Source organism: Solanum stenotomum, chromosome 7 (genome assembly GCF_019186545.1).
Source record: "Solanum stenotomum isolate F172 chromosome 7, ASM1918654v1, whole genome shotgun sequence".
In the NCBI taxonomy this organism is placed as follows: Eukaryota; Viridiplantae; Streptophyta; class Magnoliopsida; order Solanales; family Solanaceae; genus Solanum; species Solanum stenotomum.
This window is the reverse complement of record NC_064288.1, coordinates 18720075-18739220: the sequence shown is the minus strand read 5'-3', so window position 1 is coordinate 18739220 and position 19146 is coordinate 18720075. Positions and strand designations below refer to the sequence as shown.

Genomic DNA, 19146 nt, shown 5'->3' with positions numbered 1-19146 from the left:
TATACCCCTAGCAAGGTATATTGGGTCCTCTTAATGGGCATATACATCAGACTCTGCGTTTAGCCCACGCGGTTTAATGTCAGTTATTAGAAGCTCCCACAGTCAGACTTCAGTGCATTTGACCAATTTTTGAGTATATTTTAGTATTCAGTTTTATTATGTCATGTTCAGAATTAGTAATTGGTCATTGCATTTAGTTCAGCCTTCAATATATTCCAACATTTACATTCGGTTCAGATAATGTTATTGCTTAGAATGCTTTGTTCAGTTATGTATTTTATTCAGCTATACTATATATCCTGCATGCTCAGTGCATTCCAAGTACTGACGCATACTCTACGGTACATCCTTTCATAATGTTGGTTTAGGTACTCAACATCCATATCACGAATAGATCGGTTCCTGATCTCCAATTCAACAACTTTAGTGGTGAGTCCTTATACTTCAACGACAATAGACATGCTTTACACTTCAGTTTTTTGTTTAAGTTTTCAGTTTTGCTAGAGTTAGCTAGGAGCATGTCCCAGCAACTCTAGTCAGTAGAGGCTTTCCATACATAGTATTAGATTCAACTTTAGTTTTTAGTTTGATCTACTAGTTTTTATTATACTCATAATATTTTATATATTTAAATTAGTATTGGGTATTCCCCACTTTCAGTTAATTATGGTTTTAAGCTTCCGCATAGTATATTTTGCTCACTAATATTTTATTATGCTTATGATATGCCAGCTCAGGGTTAGCTTGGAGTCATTCGTGATCCTAGGTCCCCTGTTTACATCTAGGGGGTAGCCATGGGGCGTGACAAACTTCGTATTAGAGCATTAGGTTTAAGAGTCCTAGGATGTCTGAAAGTTGCACTAAGTAGAGTCCTTTTCATGGGTGTGAAGTGCACCACATCTAATGAGAGGGAGGCTACAAAGTGTTTTAAAAAAACTTCACTTTCTTGATATTCTTATCGTGCATGGGTATGAACTCCCTTTTAATCCATCGTTATGTGTTTCATATCATGCCTCCTCGTAGAGCTTACCCATGGAATGCTAATGCAGTCCCTCCAGTCCCAGAGCATGAAGTTTCGAATGCAGAGTTTCAGAATGCTATCCAACTTTTGGCTCAGAGTGTGACTAATCAGAACAATCAGCAGGTTCTAGTTCCTATAATAGAAATGGTGGATCAGTGGCAGCTAGAGTTTGAGATTTTGTTAGGATGAATCCTCTTGAGTTTCTAGGGTCACAAGTTGGTGGGACCCACATAATTTCATCGATGAGGTTAAGCATATCTTGGGAGTGATGCAAGTAACTGGCAATGACAGAGTAGAGTTGGCATCCTACCAGCTTAAAGATGTAGCTCACATTTGGTTTACTCAGTGGAAAGACAAAAATGGCTTCTTTGTCTTTTGTAACTCTTTATATAGCAGTAAACTTCGGTGTCAGTCAAGAAACACTTTTATAACCCTTCTCAGTCTCTACTCCAGGTTGTAACCCAGTTATAGCTGGACGGGTATACATAAATTGCCTTGTCACAGTCTCTCAGAAAGTCACCTTAGCATATCTAGTAGAAATAGAAATGGTAGATTTTGATATCATTCTAGGTATGGATTGGTTACATTCCTGTTATGCCTCAGTCGATCGTAGAACTAGGATCGTTTAGTTCTAGTTCCCAAATGAGCTAGTCTTAGAATAAAAGGATAGTAGCCCAGTGCCTATAGGTCGATTTATCTCTTACCTTAAGGCCAGAAAGATGATTTCTAAAGGGTAGTGTAGCACGTGTTGAGAAAATATGAAGGAATTAGCAAAAGATGTTCATCGTCTTGCTTGCTTAGGAGTTAGTCTTCCGAACATATTAGATGGTGGTGTGATAATCCAGAATAGATCAAAAATCTACATTGGTAGTGGCGGTTAAGGAAAAACAAGACAGTTATCCTATACTTCTTTAATTGGAAGGTGCAGCTCATCAACAAAAGTAAAGGTTTTCTCCCAAGTGAGAGATGGTTGCTTATGTGTTCCCAAGGAGGATGAGTAGGTGAGGAAGCCTTGATTGGGCCAGATTTGATTCATGATGTTATGGAAAAGTTCAGCTCATCAGGGATAGATTGAAGACAGAATTCCTATGCAGATGTAAGGAAATGGAACTTGGAGTTTTAGATAGACGATTGGGTTTTCCTGAAAGTATCACCATGAAGTGGGTGATGAGAATTGACGAACTTGGTTGGGAAGCAGAAGCAGCCATGAAGGCCTAGTATCCTCATCTTTTTCCTTCCAATTCCATTTCAACTTGAGATAATAGTTTCCTCTCCCGTCTCTCAGTTTACTCTTGCGTAAATCCAGTCTTAGTACCTTGTTCCTTCAGTTTTTCTTGCATTCTAAGCGTATTTGCATGTTCTTGGAACGTAGTTTAGTCAGAAATCAGTTTCTAGTACTTAGTGGTAGGGATTGAAGCTTATTTCCTCCATATTCAGCTAAGTTTAGACTTCACTCGAGGATGAATGTTCCCAAGGGGGAGATAATGTAACATATCGGATCTCAAAACAAAGAAAATCCTAGTTTTCAAAAAATCTGGTTCCAGTACCAACGGAACCACCCACAGACCGTAGGTGGGACCATGGACCGTGGGTGGGGTTCTTTCGTTAAAGCCCAAATCTTTATAGTCTCTGATCCTACCCACGGTCAACCAGTATGGTCCGTGGTTTGACCTACAGACCGTAGGTGAGGGTTAGCAGCCAGTTAAAGGGAAATTGTTGTTGGGTCAACGCTAAATGGTCATAACCCTTAGCACAAAATGAAGTAGGTGGCCCATGACCTACTAAATGATAGATAATTGAATCCTCTTTCCAACGCCACTGACTTTGCTAAAATCTCATCTCCGGGGAAAATGTTATGCTTCTTATAGTGAAGCCTTGTCGGGTAGACTTGACCGATGACCCCACATACGGTTCGTAGGTCCCTCAGTGGGTGGCCTTTGACAGCTTTAATGTTAGGGTCATTCAGGTCTTTTTTCCATCCGTTGGGCACTAAAACTCATCATTTTATGCCTAAACTATGTCATTTTACTCAGTCTAAGCCTAATAACTAAGTCAAACTTACCCAAAACCCTCATTCACCTAAACTTGTCCAAACTTGGAGCAAACAGAAGAGGAAAAGTCAACCAAAACTCCCAAGAACAAGCAACAGTGTTCTTCAAAGTTTCAACCCCGAAATCGAAGGATTTCTCCATAGATTTCATCACCAAGTATGTGGGATTTCACTAGTTGATTCCTTTCTTCCACTAGGTCCCTAGAATTCAGTCAGATTCTTGATTCTCTATATCATGTTTAGACCTAGGGTTTCCACAACCTTGCAAAATTGTTGTGAATTAGTTGTTATAGTATTCTTAATTAGAATATCATGTTTTCGTTAAATCGTTGCTTAGTTCTTTGCATGAAATTCAGAACCCAAGGTGTGTAGATTCTTTTAGTTCATGAATTACACTTTGTAGGTCAGATTAGACAGATATACATGCTCCAGTTAAGAGTGTTTCATTGCCAATATTTAAAAGTTGCATTCTTAGATTTGCATGTCAGAACATTGAGCAATCTAGTATTTCAGTTTTATTGTGTCATAGACATTCTAGTTGGGGGTAGGCTTAGACCGAGTTAGACTAGGGTTTAGTGTACCCTCATAGTCCTAAAAATTTGTGCCCCCGTAGGTTTATCAGTCCCCTCTGTTGGGCATCAGCTTTAGTGATCATGTCAGTCATGCATTTATACCCCTGACAAGGTATATTAGGTCATATTAATGGGGCATATACATTGAACATTCATGCCTTTATACCCTTGGTAAGGTATATTGGGTCCTCTCGATGGGGCGTATACCCAAAACTGATTTGAATATATAAAATGTAGTACAAGTTTAGAGTTACTAAACAATCACTCAAAACTAAAGCTGAATCTACTGCTATGTCCGAAAAGCCTCTACTGACTAGAGCTGCTGGGACATGACCCCATCTAGCTCTAGGAAGACTGAAAAATGAAATAAAAGACTGAATATGAAAAACATATCTATTGTCCTCTAAGTATGAGGACTCACCACTGAAGCTGTTGAATACAGATCGGGAACCGATCTATGCAAGGTTTGGATACTGAGTACCTAAACCTACATCATGAAAGGATGTAGTGCAAAGTATGTGTCAGAACTTATAATGTACTAAGCATGCATGATATAGATAATAGTTCAACAAATATATAGGTTGAACAAGCATAACTGAGCAATGATATAATTTGTACAGAAACATAGATACCAAAGTATAAGTGAAAACAAAGCTAAATGCAATGACCAAGTACACATCATGAACATGACATGTTGAGACTAAATACTGAAGTATAAACTGAAAACCTGGTCAAATGCACTAGAGTCCGACTGTGGGAGCTACTATTAACTGACATAAAACCACGTGAGCTAAATGCAGAGTCGGATGTATAGACCCCATCGAGAGGACCCAATATACCTTGCCAGGGGTATAAAGGCATTAATGGTGTGATCACTAAATCTAATACCCATTGAGGGGACTTATAATCCTATGGCGGCACATAGTTATGGGACTATAAGGGTACATTGAACCCTAGTCCAAATCGGAGCTAATCCTACTCCCAACTGGAAATGTGTATGACACAACTTAACTAAAATACTAGATAACTCAATATTCTGACATGCAAATCTAATAATGCAACATTCAGGAACTGATAATGTAACATTCAAAAACTGGAGCATGTTTACCTATTTAACTGACCTAGAAAGTGTTTTTCATAAAGTAAGAAAATCTACACAACTACGGTTTTGAGTTTCATGCAAGGATATAAGCAACGATTTCAAGAAAATATGATAAACTGATTAGGAACACTATAACAGCTAAATCACAACCAATATCTAAGGTTTTAGAAACCCTGGGTCTAAGCAAGATATGGAGAATCAATAATCTAATTGAATTCTAGGGATCTAGTGTATGAAAGGAATCCACTAGTGAAATCCCACATACCTGGTGACAAAATTCACGGAGAAATCCTTTAGATTTTGGGGTTGAGCTGAAGAAAACCTCCTGCTTGTTCTTGAGGGGTTGGTCAAGTCTTTCTCCTCTTTCGCTTTATGTTTTTTGGGGAATTTTTGTGAATAATCATTTAGGGAAGTTCTGACTAGAATATTAGGCTAAAAATAAGTTAAACGATGTAGTTTAGATGTAAATTGACGTAGTTTAAGTGTCCAAAGCATAGGGGAAAAGACCAAAATGACCCTGACTTAAAAGTTGAAGGAGGCCTACCACAGCGCCATTGACGGACCATCAAAGGGACAAGAGCCCGTCAAGTGGGTCGTGGATTCTTGGCCAGTGACTACTGGTTCTGGGAGGTCCCTTCCACTAGCTATACCACAGACCGTGTGGAGGACCACTAACCGTGAAGAACACTGTGATCCTTTATTTGGGCTAGGGGTCAGCTGACTGAGGATGACGTACCCATCCACGGCCCGCCATGAAGACCACGACCCGTGATGGGTTCCGTGATCTGACATCGTAGCCCTAGTGGCTCTATCTCGCCTCCACTAGCCTTCTCACAGCTTCTGTGGGGATCCACGGCCTGTGAAGGCTCATGTCGTCCACCCCTCGTGGGAGGGTGTGAACTGTTATGAGGGTGATGGACCGTGGTCCTGATCATGGCTCATAAACCCCTCTGTGGTTCACTTGTTTCTGTTGAAAAGTCCATGTCTATTTCTTGAGGTGTTACAATATCTCCCCCTTGGGATCATTCGTCCTTGAATGAAGCCTAAACTAGCTGAGTATGGAGGGAAGGAGATGCAATCCCTACCACTAAGTATTAGAAACTGACATCTGGACTGAGTTCCAAGAACATGCAGGTATGCTGAAAATGCAAGCACAACTGGGGAACATGATACTAAGACTAGATTTACGCAAGAGTAAACTAAGAGACTGGAGAGAAACTATTACCTCAAGCTGAAATGGAATTGGAAGGAAAGAGATGAGGATATTTGGCCTTCATAGCTGCCTCTGCTTCCCAAGTAGCTCCCTCTATGGACTGACTCCTCCACAAATCCTTCACTGAAGTGACTTCTTTATTTCTCATCCTATGAACCTGACCGACAAGAATCTCAACTGGTACCTCTTCATAAGTGAGACTATCCTTCACAACCACACTCTCTAATGGTACTATCGATGCCGGATTACCCACACACTTCTTCAACAAGGAAATGTGAAAGACTAGATGAACCCCTGCTAGTTCTGTTGGCAACTCTAACTCATAAGCCACATTACCAACCCTTTTCAGGATTATGTAGGGACCTATATATCTTGGACTCAACTTCCTTTTCTTGCCAAATCCCATCACCCCATTCATAGCTGACACTTTCAAGAAAACCCAATCATCAATTTCAAACTATAAGTCCCTTCTCCTTATATCTGCATAGGACTTCTGATGACTCTAGGCTGTCTTTAGCCTATCTCTAAAAGGCTAAACTTTTTCCATAGCTTCATGAACCGAATATGGCCCTATCAAGGCTGCTTCACCTACTTCAAACAAACCAATCAGATATCTACTTCTACGCTCATATAGTGCCTCATACGGGGCCATCTGAATAATGGGAAAGAAGCTATTATTATAGGAAAATATTATGAGAGATAGGTGATCATCCCAACTTCCCTTGAAATTGATCACGCAGGCTCTCAATGTGTCCTCTAGGCTCTGAATTGTATGTTCTGCCTGACCCTCCGTCTGTGGCTGAAATGCTTTGCTGAGATTTACCTAAGTACCAAGACCTTTTTGAAATGATCTCCAGAAATAAGAGGTAAACTGAGGACCTCTATCTGAGATGATAGACAAGGTAACCACATGCAACCTGACTATCTCATTAATATAGATTTTAGTGTACTCCTCCACTGACTCAATAGTCTTGATAGCCAAGAAGTGAGTGAACTTAGTAACTCAGTCTACTATCACCCAAATGGAGTCATGTTGTGTGCGAGTACGAGGTAAACACGTAATGAAGTCCATGTTTATAACTTTCCACTTCCATGTAGGAATGTTAATCTCTTGTGTCAAGCCTCATGGTTTCTGATGTTCTACCTTAACCTGTTGACAATTAGGGTACTTAGCCGCAAAGCCTGCTATATCCCTTTTCATACTGTTCCACCAAAATACTTCCTATAGATCACGGTACATCTTAGTGGCACTTGGATGAATAGAATACCTAGATTTATAGATTTCTGTAAGGATCTACTACCTCAACTCACCCACCTTAGGAACACATAAACGACTATGGTAACGAAGTACACCATCTCCCCCTTGGGAGAAAACCTCTATTTTCTGCTAATGAAATTATAACATCTCGCAATTTGAAATAACTAGGAAGAAGTTAAGAATTGGAAATAGCCATTTTTGGAAAGAATATAAAAATTTGGAAGATTTGTTAAGTATGTTAGGTTGAGTTTTTAGTCAACTTCAAATGACCATAAATCCTAGCACATAATTATTTAGGTGTGTTTCTAGGTATCTTAGGAAGGATCTTGGAATAGTCTTTCCAATGCCGCAGAGTTTGCGCGATTCCAAGTTTGTATGTGTGAGATATGACCATTTGAAGTTGGGCTGTTCAAATAAGGAAAGTGTAAAATAGGATTTTGGAAGGGTAACTTTAGTCTTTTCCTTACCCAATTGTTTTAATTCGTTTTTAGGAGTTTAATTGGGGTAAAATTAGATTTTAGTCTTTTTATAAAAGTTGAAGCTCACGCTAGGGCTTGGAGAAAAGAGAATAAAGGAGAAAGGAGAAAAGAAATCAAGAATCGTCAAGAACGTTCGAGTTTGGTTGTGGATTTCGCCAAGGATTCAATCCTACGAGGTATGTGAGATCGCATAGAGTTGGGTTAGTTAACCCACGTGCCAATCATGATTCAATTCGGCGAAGTTATATAGTTTTCAAAGTAAATCCTAAGAGTTCTTGATGATAATTAGATTGAAATCTTGTGGGTTCTTGTTGTTGAAGTTTCTTGAGATTGATTCATGTATTTAGGTGTCAATTCGAGTTAAATCTTGCATATATTGATGAATTAGTTGTTTCTAAGTGTTTGGGGAAAGAACCAAGTTAAAATAGGGGGTTTAGAGTTGAAAAATGAAGAAGAAAAGTCGGTGGCACCTGGGCAGGGGCCTGGGGCGTCGCCCCTCTCATAAATCCAAGAAATATTCTCTGATCTTTTGCCTCTAGGGCGTCGCCCCTCTCAGAGCCCCAAGCATGGGTCTCTGAACTTTGGGCTCTTGCGCCCCACGTCTCTCATAACGCTAAAGACGCCAGTTCACCCCATTTTCTCCCCTTCTTTTTGTACTATATCCTTAGCAACGTACCTCTATTTTCTAGTTGATTCCAACACTTTAACGTATGTCTACACCTAATGAAATCATCCATAAGCATGATATCATGAACCTTTAATCCATAATTCAATTCAAGAAAAGTTAAGAGTCAAGTATAGAAGTTAAGAAGCAAGTCAAGAGAAGTTCATAAAGTTTTCGAAAGTTTTTCGCAAACGTTTTAAATTTGTCTTAGGAGTTAAGCTTCAAGTTGAGTAAAGAGTTAAGAGTAAAGTTCATTTCTTCAAATATTATACGGGAACTAAGTATTCCCAATAGTTAGGAATGTTTTCACATTTGAGCAAGAAAGGGAACATCGATTCCAAAAGAGCTTTTAAGCTAAGTTTTGAGTAATTATATCAAACCAAAGAAAGAAGTCTTGTTTTAAAAACATATGAGCTAAGTATATTTTGGGAGAAGCATTGAGCACCGATATGGGGATGCGAGTTCATATTAACTCAAGTCTCCATAAACTATGTAGCCATTATGTGTAGTAAATGATCATACTTTTGAAATGATTCCTTAAGTAATTTTTAGCATAGACTACTTGATCCACTTAGTTAAGGCGTACTATATGATGGCAAAGTATAGGATAGTTCTGGCAACATGGGCAAGCTATTGTATCACCACTTAGGCTCATAGTGGTGGTTGTCGGTTAGAGAAACTTCCACAGAAACTATATTACTTTATTATTTGAGTAAAGTTGAGTCTGTTATTGCATTTTCTTTAACGAACTAAGTTGCTTTCTACTTTTTTATAAATCTTTCCATATATTGCATGTGTTTTATTGCTTATATTGAATTAAGTTATTCATGAGTTGAGTAAATCCAAGGTAAGTGTTTTTTTCAGATTCTTTTCAAACTTATGTTATATTTAGTTTTCCCCTCGCATACTCGTACATTCAATTTACTGATGCCATTTGGCCTGCATCATCTTATGATGCAGACACAGGTAACCGAGATAATCACCCAGCGCCTCGTTGATCCAGTTGAGCACTCAGAGTCTGTTGGTAAGCATTCTAGCTTTCCAGAAGGCTCCTTTTATCATTTGCGTTTAGTATTTCATTATTAGGATGAGCGGGGGTCTTGTCCCAACATCCCTCTTTGTTTTAGAGGCTTCATAGACAGATAGTTATAGTTCTTTTGTCATATTTATTTCAGTTGTATACGTTTAAGACTTGAGTTACCATTTTGGATAATTTATTATCTCGTAAGTTATTGCATGAGGTATATTTCTTATGTTTAAGTCTTCTGATGAATAAGTAATCCAAGCCAAGGGTTCGCTTGGGGAGAGCAATGGTTCTCAAGTGCTAGTCCCGCCCAGGTGTAGGATCGAGGCGTGAAAAACTTGCTATCAAAGCATAAAGTTCAATAGTCCTTGGGAGTCTATGAAGTTGTGTATGTAGAGTCCTAGTTATCGGTGTGAAGTGTGCCATATCTATTATTATGAGGTTGCAAAACTTAGGAAAATATTCTCATTTCTTTCATACTCATTTCGTGCGTTAGAGTTTTACCTCTAAAAGGTTTCTTTCTAACTCATGCTTGCGCGTAACCAATTGTGAGTTGGACTATTTTTTAGAGTTCTTTCATGCGGCGTTTCTTTCCCTGTGAGCTAAGAGAAGCAAAGAGATAATTGTCGACATGAGGAGTAGGATGAGTTTTTTCGTTATTGGGTTGCCTCGTCTGTCAAATAAGGAAATTAAGGCAGACATGCTGATAGGTGACATGGACATAGCAGGACTGATGCCCACTGTGCAACAGGATGAGAATGACAAGCTGAAGGATGGAAAAAAGTTTAAGAATAAAAGGGCTAAGTCATCAGGGAATGAATCCAGGTAGAAAAAGAGTAATGTGAACCGGTCTTCTTTCCAACATAAGCAGAAAGGACCTTCTGCATCATTTGCTGGCACCTGCACGAAGAAATAAATGTGAGTACAATAGTTAGAATTCTCAGAATTTCAAAGCTAGACCTGCACAGTCGCAAAGTAGTATGGCACAAGGGGGTACTAAGACTCCTACATGTGGTAAGTGTGGTAGAACCCACCCAGGTAAGTATCGCAATGGATCTAGGGATTGCTTCAAGTGTGGGCAAAAGGGTCACTTCATTAAAGAATGTCCTAAGAATCGACAAGGTAGTGGGAATCATGGAAATAGAGCCCAATCTTCATCAGTTGCTCCACCAGACAGGACTGCACCTAGAAGAGCTGCTACTGGTACTGGTGGAGAAGTAAACCGGCTTTATGCGATCACTAGTCGCTAAGAGCAAGAGAACTCTCCATATGTTGTCACTGGTATGATTAAAGTCTTTACTCTTGATGTTTATGCTTTGCTAGACCCAGGAGCAAGTTTATCTTTTGTAACTCCTTATGTTGCAAATAAGTTTGATGTTCTTCCTGAGAAACTCTGTGAACCCTTTTGTGTTTCTACACATGTTGGGGAGTCTATCCTAGCTGAGTGAGTTTATAGTGATTCTGTCATTTTGATCAATCACAAGGACACCATGGGTGATTCAATTGAGTTAAACCTGGTAGATTTTAACGTCATTCTAGGTATGGACTTGCTTCATGCCTGTTATGCCTCCATTGATTGTAGAACTCGAGTTGTTAAGTTCCAAATCCCTAATGAGGCAGTCTTAGAGTGGAAAAGTAGTTCAACACTACCTAAGGGTTGTTTTATTTCGTACCTTGAGGAAAGAAAGTTAGTTTCCAAGGGGTGTGCCTATCACTTAGTCCGAGTTAATGACTCTACTGTTAAGATACCTCCTATTCAGTCAGTTTCAGTAGTAAAAGAGTTTCCAGAAGTCTTTCTAGATGATCTACCTAGAGTCCCTCCCGAAAGAGAGATAGACTTCGGTATAGATGGTTTTCTAGATACTCATCCTATATATATTCCTCCATATAGAATGGAACCAGCAGATTTGAAAGAGCTTAAAGAGCAGTTGAAAGATCTCCTAGATAAAGGTTTCATTCGACCAATTATCTCACCTTGGGGTGCTCTGGTCTTGTTTGTGAGGAAGAAGGATGGTTCCCTTAGGATGTGTATGTATTACCGTCAATTGAATAAGGTTACCATCAAGAATAAGTATCCTCTTCCAAGGATTGATGATCTTTTCGATCAACTTCAGGGTGCCACCTGTTTCTCTAAGATAGAGCTCAAATCTGGCTACCATCAATTAAGAGTAAGGGAATGTGATATTCCAAAGTAAGCTTTTAGAACCTGTTATGGTCATTATGAGTTCCTGGTCATCTCCTTTGGTTTGACCAATGCGCCTGCAGCATTCATGGACCTTATGAATAGAGTATTCAAACCTTATTTAGATATGTTTGTTATTGTCTTCATTGATGACATACTAATCTATTCAAGGAATGAATAAGATCATGCTAGTCATCTCAGAATATTTCACCAAACACTAAAGGATAGAGAGTTGTATGCCAAGTTCTCTAAGTTTGAGTTTTGCCTTGAGTCTTTGGCATTCTTAGGCTATATTGCGTATGGAGAGGGAATTAAAGTTGATACTCAGAAAATAAAGGAACTGCAGAATTAGCCTAGACCCATATCTCCAACTGATATTAGGAGTTTCTTCGATTTGGCTGACTATTATAGAAGGTTCGTAGAGGGGTACTCATCAATTTCATCTTCTTTGACCAAGTTGACTCAGAAAACAGTGAAGTCTCAACGGTCTGAAGATTGTAAGAAAAGCTTTCAGGAATTAAAAAAGAGGTTGACTACTACCCAAGTTTTAACATTACCAGAAGGTACTCAAGGTTTTGTAGTGTATTGTGATGCATCTAGAGTTGATTTGGGTTGCGTATTAATGCAGAATGGCAAGGTTATAGCTTATGCCTCCAGACAGTTGAAAGTTCATGAGAAGAATTACCCAACCCATGACATAGAGTTGGCTACTGTAGTATTTGTTTTGAAGATATGTCATCATTATTTGTATGGCATTCATGTGGATGTGTTCACTAACCACAAGAGTCTTCCGTATGTATTTACTCAGCAAGAGCTTAATCTCAGACAAATGAGGTGGTTGGAATTACTCAAGGGTTATGAAATGAGTATTCTTTACCACCCAGGTAAGGCTAATGTTGTTGCTGATACTTTGAGCAACATATCTATGGGTAGTACCACCATTTTTTGAGGAAGATAAGAAAGTACTAGCAAAGGATGTGCACAGACTTGCACGCCTAGGAGTTCGCCTAATGGATTCCACAGAAGGAGGAGCAGTGGTGATGAATGGGGCTGAATCTTCATTAGTGTCAGAAGTAAAAGAAAAGAAAGACCAAGATCCTATTTTGCTTGAATTGAAGGCAAATGTTCATAAGCAAAAAGTAATGGCTTTTGAACAAGTGGGAGATGGTGTATTGAGGTACAAGGTAGATTGTGTGTTCCAAGGGTGGATGAACTCCAACAAAGGATCATGGAGGAAGCTCATAGCTCCAGATATTCCATTCATTCGGGCTACACAAATATGTATCGTGACTTGAGAGAAGTGTATTGGTGGAATAATATGAAGAAGGGCATTGCGGAATTTGTTGCTATGTGTCCAAATTGCCAACAAATTAAAGTAGAGCACCAAAGGCCCGGTGGTTTGACTCAGAATATAAAACATTTGGAATGGAAGTGGGAGATGATTAATGTGGACTTCATCATAGGTTCACTAAGGTCTCGCAAGCAGCATGATTCGATTTGGGTGATTGTATATAGGATGACAAAATCATCCCACTTTTTGTTAGTAAAGACTACCCATTTAGCTAAAGATTATGCTAAGTTGTATATTCAAGAGGTGGTAAGACTTCATGGGGATTTGGTCTCCATTATTTCAGACAGAGGTGTGCAATTTACTACATAGTTCTGGAACTCTTTTCAGAAAGGCTTGGGTTTAAAGGTGAACTTAAGTACTGCCTTTTATCCTCAGACATATGGGCAAGTAAAGTGCACTATTCAGACCTTAGAGTATATGTTGAGGGCTTGCGTGATTTATTTCAAAGTTAATTGGGATGATCACCTACCTCTCATTGAGTTCGCTTACAACAATAGTTGCCACTCTAGCATCCAAATGGCTCCTTATGAAGCTCTTTATGAAAGAAGATGCAGATCTCCTATTGGATGGTTCGAAGTTGGTGAAGCAAGGTTGATAGGACCAGATTTAGTTCATCAAGCTACGGAGAAGGTGAAAGGGATTTAAGGGAGGTTGAAAATGGTGCAGAGTCGTCAGAAATCCTACATTGATGTTAGGAGAAGGGAGTTAGAGTTTGAAGTAGATGATTGGGTGTACTTGAATGTTTCACCCATGAAAGGTGTTATGAGATTTGGTAAGAAGGGGAAGCTTAGTCCCCAGTATATTGGCCCTTAAGAATATCGAAGAGGTTAGGTAATGTAGCTTATGAGTTGGAGCTACCACAAGAATTAGCCGTTATTCATCTGGGTTTTCACATCTCCATGTTGAAGAAGTGCATGGGATATCCTTCATTGATCATACCAACGAAAGATATTGGGATCAAGGATTGCCTATCTTATGAATAGATTCTGGTTCAGATCCTAGATCGCCAAATTCGCAAGTTGAGGACTAAGGAAGTATCATCAGTGAAAGTTCTTTGGAGGAACCAATTTATCGAGGAAGCTACTTGGGAAGCTGAGGAAGATATGAAGAAGAGATACCCGCATCTCTTTGACACCAGAGAAGTTCCAGATCAAGGTACTAATTCTCTTTTTAGTACTCTATAATTTATATACTTGATGTGTTAGATTTGCTTGTTAGGTGTTTGAACTAAGTGATTGATATTACACCCTTAGCCTAGTAAGAGTAATCTCACTCGAGAAAAATGTTCCCGAGGGGGATATATTGAAGCATCTCGCAAGTATAAATAACTAGGAAGAAGTTAAGAATTGGAAATAGCAATTTTTGGAAAGAATATAAAAATCTGGAAAATTTGTTAAGTATGTTAAGTTGAGTTTTTGGTCAACTTTAAATGACCATAACTCCTAGAAAAGGATGATTTAGGAGTGTTTCAAGGTATCGTAGGAAATATCATGGAATATTATTCCATGATATTTCCAACGCCACTGAGTTTGCGTGATTCCGAGTTCGTATGAGTGAGATATGACCATTTGAAGTTGGGCTGTTCAAATAAAGAAAGTTTAAAACCGGATTTTGGAAGGGTATTTTAGTATTTTCCTTACCCCAGTTGTTTTAATTCGATTTTAGGAGTTTAATAGGGGTAAAATAAGATTTTAATTAGTCTAGAAAAGTTGAAGGTCATGCTAGGGCTTGGAGAAAAGAGAAGAGAAATCAAGAATCGTCAAGAACGTTCAAGTTTGGTTGTGGATTTCACCAAGGATTCAATCTTACAAGGAATGTGAGTTCCCATAGCATTGGGTTAGTTTACCCACGCACCAATCATGATTTAATTCAGTGAAGTTATATAGTTTTGAAAGTAAATCCTATGAGTTCTTGATGATAATTCGATAGAAATCTTGTGAGTTCTTGTTGTTGAAGTTTCTTGAGATTGATTCATGTATTTAGGTGTCAATTCGAGTGAAATCCTGCATATATTGATGAATTAGTTATTTCTAAGTGTTTGGGGAAAGAACCAAGTGAAAATAAGGGGTTTAGAGTTGAAAAACGAAGAAGAAAAGTCGGTGGCACCTGGGCAGGGGCCTGGGGAGTCGCCCCTCTCATAGCCCCAAAAACAATTCTCTAATCTTTTGCCTCTGGGGCGTGGTCCCTCTCAGAGCCCCAAGCAGGGGTCTCTGAACTTTGGGCTCTGGCGCCCCACGCTTCTAAGAGCGCCAAGGACGTCAGTTCACCCCATTCCCCCCCCCCCTTATTTCCGTACTAGTTCCTTAGCAATGCACCTATGTTTTCTAGTTGATTCCAACACTCTAAGGTACGTCTAAAAATAATGAAATCATACATAAACATGAGATCATTAACCTTGAATCCATAATTCAATTCAAGGAAAGTTAAGAGTCAAGTCTAGAAGTTAAGAAGCAAGTCAAGAGAAGTTCATAAAGTTTTCAAAAGTCTTTTGCAAACGTTTTAATTTTGTCTTAAGACTTAAGTTTCAAGTTGAGTAAAGAGTTAAGAGTAAAGTTCATTTCTTCAAAGATTATACGGGAACTAAGTATTCCCAAAAGTTAGGAATGTTTTCACATTTGCGCAAGAAAGTGAACATCGATTCCAAAAGAGGTTTTAAGCTATGTTTTGAGTAATTATCTCAAACCAAAGAAAGAAGTCTTGTTTTAAAAACATATGAGCTAAGTATATTTTGGAAGAAGCATTGAGCACCGATATGGGGATGCGAGTTCATATTAACCCAAGTCTCCATAAACCATGTAGCCATCATAGGTAGTAAAGGATCATACTTTTAAGATGATTCCTTAAGTGATTTTTAGCATAAACTAGTGGATCCACTTAGTTAAGGCTTCCTATATGATGACAAAGTATAGGACAGTTCTGGCAGCGTGGGCAAGACGTTGTAGCATAACTTAGGCTCATAGTGGTGGTTGTCGGTTAGAGAAACTCCCACAAAAACTATATTACTTTATTATATTAGTAAAGTTAAATTTGTTATTGCATTTTATTTAACTAACTAAGTTGCTTTCTACTGTTTTATAAAGCTTTGCAGATATTGAATGTGTTTTATTGCTTATATTGAGTTAAGTTGTTCATGAGTTGAGTAAAACAAAGTTAAGTGTTTATTTCAGATTTCTTTCAAGCTTATGTTATGTTTAGTTTTCCCCTCGCATACTCGTACATTCAATTTACTGATGCCATTTGGCCTGCATCATCTTATGATGCAGACACAGGTAACCGAGATAATCACCCAGCGCCTCGTTGATCCAGTTGAGCACTCAGAGTTTGTTGGTGAGCCTCCTAGCTCTCCGGAGGGCTCCTTTTATCATTTGCTTTCAGTGTTTCATTGTTAGGTTGATCGGGGGTCTTGTCCCGACATCTCTCTCTTTATTTTAGAGGCTTCATAGATAGATAGGTATAGTTTTTTAGTCTTATTCATTTTAGTTGTATATGTTTAAGACTTGAGTTTCCATTTTGGCTAAGTTACTATCTCTTAAGTTATTGCATGACTTATATTTCTTATGTTTAAGTCTTCCGCTGAATAAGTAAGCTAGGCCAAGGGTACGCTTGGGACCAACAGTGGTTCTTGAGTTCCAGTCCTGCCCAATGAGTAGGCTCGGGGAGTGGCAGAAATGCACCTTTCAACTTAAGAAATATAGGATCACTATCATGTTTTTCCTTAACCCCCGGTACCAATGAAGATTCAGATCTATTATGAACTATCATACCACCATCTGACAAGTCTGTACGACTAACTCCTAAGTGAGCAAGCCGGTGAACATCTTTTGCTAATTCCTTCTTTTCTTTCTCAACATGTGCTATACTACCCAAAGACAGTCTCTTGAGAGCATCAACTACTACATTGGCCTTACCAGGATGGTAAACACATTCATGTCATAGTCTTTCAGGAATTTAAGCCATCTTTTCTGACAAAGATTCAACTCATTCTGGGTGAACACATATTGAAGGCTCTTATGATCACTGAACACATCAACATGAACACTATACAAGTAATGTTTCCAAATCTTTAGGGCAAATACTACGGTTGCAAGCTCGAGGTCATGAGTTGGGTAATTCTTCTCATCTACCTTAAGTTGTCTAGAAGCATACACTATAACCTTACCTCACTGCATCAACACATAACCTAGGCCGACTCTGGATGCCTCACAATAAATCACATAATCGTCTGAACCATCTGGTAGAGTTAAAACAAGAGTTGTAGTCAACCTAATCTTCAATTCTGAGAAGCTTTTCTCAAACTCATCTAACCACTGAAATTTGACCTTGTTTTGAGTGAACTTGGTCAATAGGGAAGCTATGGATGAAAATCCTTCAACAAACCTCATGTAATAACTGGCCAAACCCAAGAAAATTTTAGTATCTGTTTGAGAGATGGGTCTGGGTCATTGTTTCACTGGCTCTATTTTCTGAGAATCTACTCGGATTCATTCACTAGATACCACATGACCAAGGAAAGTGACTGATTGTAACCAGAACTCACATTTGTTGAACTTAGCGAATAACTAGCGATCCTTAAGAGTTTACAGAATAACTCTTAGATAAGTCACATGCTCCTCCTTATTCCGAGAATAAATTTTGATATCATCAATAAAGAAAATAACGAACAAATCCAAATATTGTTTGAACACCCTGCTCATTAAGTCTATGAAATCTACAGTAGAATTTATTAGTCCGAAAGACATAACTACAAATTCATAATGACCACACCGAGTTCTGAAGGCTGTCTTCGGAATGTCAGTATAACTGACTCTGAGCTGATGATAGCCAGATCTAAGGTCTATCTTAGAAAAATAACTAGCACCCTGAAGTTGGTTAAACAAGTTATCAATCATGGGGATAGGGTATTTATTCTTGATTGTGACTTTGTTCAACTGGCAATAGTCAATGCACATTCTGAGAGAACCATCTTTGTTTTTCACGAACAACACTGGAGCACCACATGAAGAGATACTAGGTCTGATGAAGCCCTTATCTAGAAGGTCTTTCAGTTGTTCTTTCAATTCCTTAAGATTAGCTGGAGCCATTGTGTAAGGACGAATCCAAATAGGCTGGTATCTAGAAAGAGATCTATTTCGAAGTCGATTTCCCTTTCGGGAGGAACTCTAGGAATATCTTCTGAAAACACTTCTAGAAATACATGTACTACTCAAGAGTTGGGGTTTCGGAGTTTGAATCCTTGATCCATATAAAATGATAGATATACTCTTTAGAGGTCATATTCCTGGCCTTAAGGTAAGAGATAAATTGACCCATAGGCACTGAGCTACTACCCTTCCATTCTAAGACTGGCTAGTTTGGAAACCCAAACCGAACGATCCTAGTTCTACAATCGACTGATGCATAATAGGAATGTTACCAATTCATGCCTAGAATATTATCAAAATCTACAATTTCTAACTCTAGAAGATCTGCTGAGTTGACTTTCTAAGAGACTATGATAGGACAATTTCTGTATACCCGTCTAGCTGTAACTGGGTCACCAACTAGAGTAGACACTGAGAAGGGTTCAAAAAGAGTTTCTAAACTAACACCAAACTTTACTACTATATAAAAACTTACAAAAGACAAAGCCTCCGGATCTAACAATGCATAAACATCTAAATAAAAGACTCGTAACGTACTAGTGACCACATTAGGAGAATGTCCTGACGACCCTAGAGAGCATACAACTTGTTCTAGCGCTGACCGCCACATGTACCAGATGAAGCACCCTATTGAGTTGGGCGGCCTATTGGTGCTGCTGGAGCTTTAGACTGAGCCTTGTTATTGTTACGTCATTTCCTGTGCCTAGAAAAAGGGCAATCCTTTTACCTATGTTTGGACTGACCACACCCAAAGCACCCTTCCATGCCTGCAAGACACTCGCCCGGATGATTCTTACTACACTTTGGACAACTTTGGAAAGTCCTGTTACCTAAAGCACTCCCTTGTGAGTTAGAGCCTGATGCCCTACCTTTCTAATCCTATGGAAACCTGGGGGATGGAGCACTAGTTAATGAAGGTGCTGGGGCTGTAGACCTCTTCTGAAATTGTGAGAGATTTCCACCACCCGATTTTCGCTAAGAGTACTCATAATTCCATGTTCTAGCCTTCTTGTTTTCCTTAGCCATTTCCCTTAGCTTATCTCCGTCAACCTGTTGAGCATGATTCTTCAGCCTAGAGATATTCATATC

At 39.0% G+C, this 19146-nt stretch overlaps 1 protein-coding gene across 1 annotated transcript; it reads left to right on the top strand.

Annotated features, from left to right (window-relative positions):
* The first annotated feature begins 1009 nt into the window (after positions 1–1009).
* Positions 1010–10212, top strand: LOC125869705 (uncharacterized). The gene is made up of 3 exons (XM_049550158.1): positions 1010–1144; positions 9320–9383; positions 9986–10212. The coding sequence occupies exons 1-3, from the start codon at positions 1010–1012 to the stop codon at positions 10210–10212; spliced, it is 426 nt and encodes a 141-aa protein (XP_049406115.1).
* Positions 10213–19146: the final 8934 nt, after the last annotated feature.

Excerpts from the sequence above, each read along its gene's own strand:
- LOC125869705 (XM_049550158.1), top strand. The coding sequence starts at position 1,010 with ATGCCTCCTCGTAGAGCTTACCCATGGAATGCTAATGCAGTCCCTCCA. Across the intron at positions 1,145-9,319 it reads CTAATCAGAACAATCAGCAG|ACACAGGTAACCGAGATAAT; the intron begins GTTCTAGTTCCT and ends CTTATGATGCAG. Across the intron at positions 9,384-9,985 it reads TGAGCACTCAGAGTCTGTTG|CTAAGAGAAGCAAAGAGATA; the intron begins GTAAGCATTCTA and ends TTTCCCTGTGAG.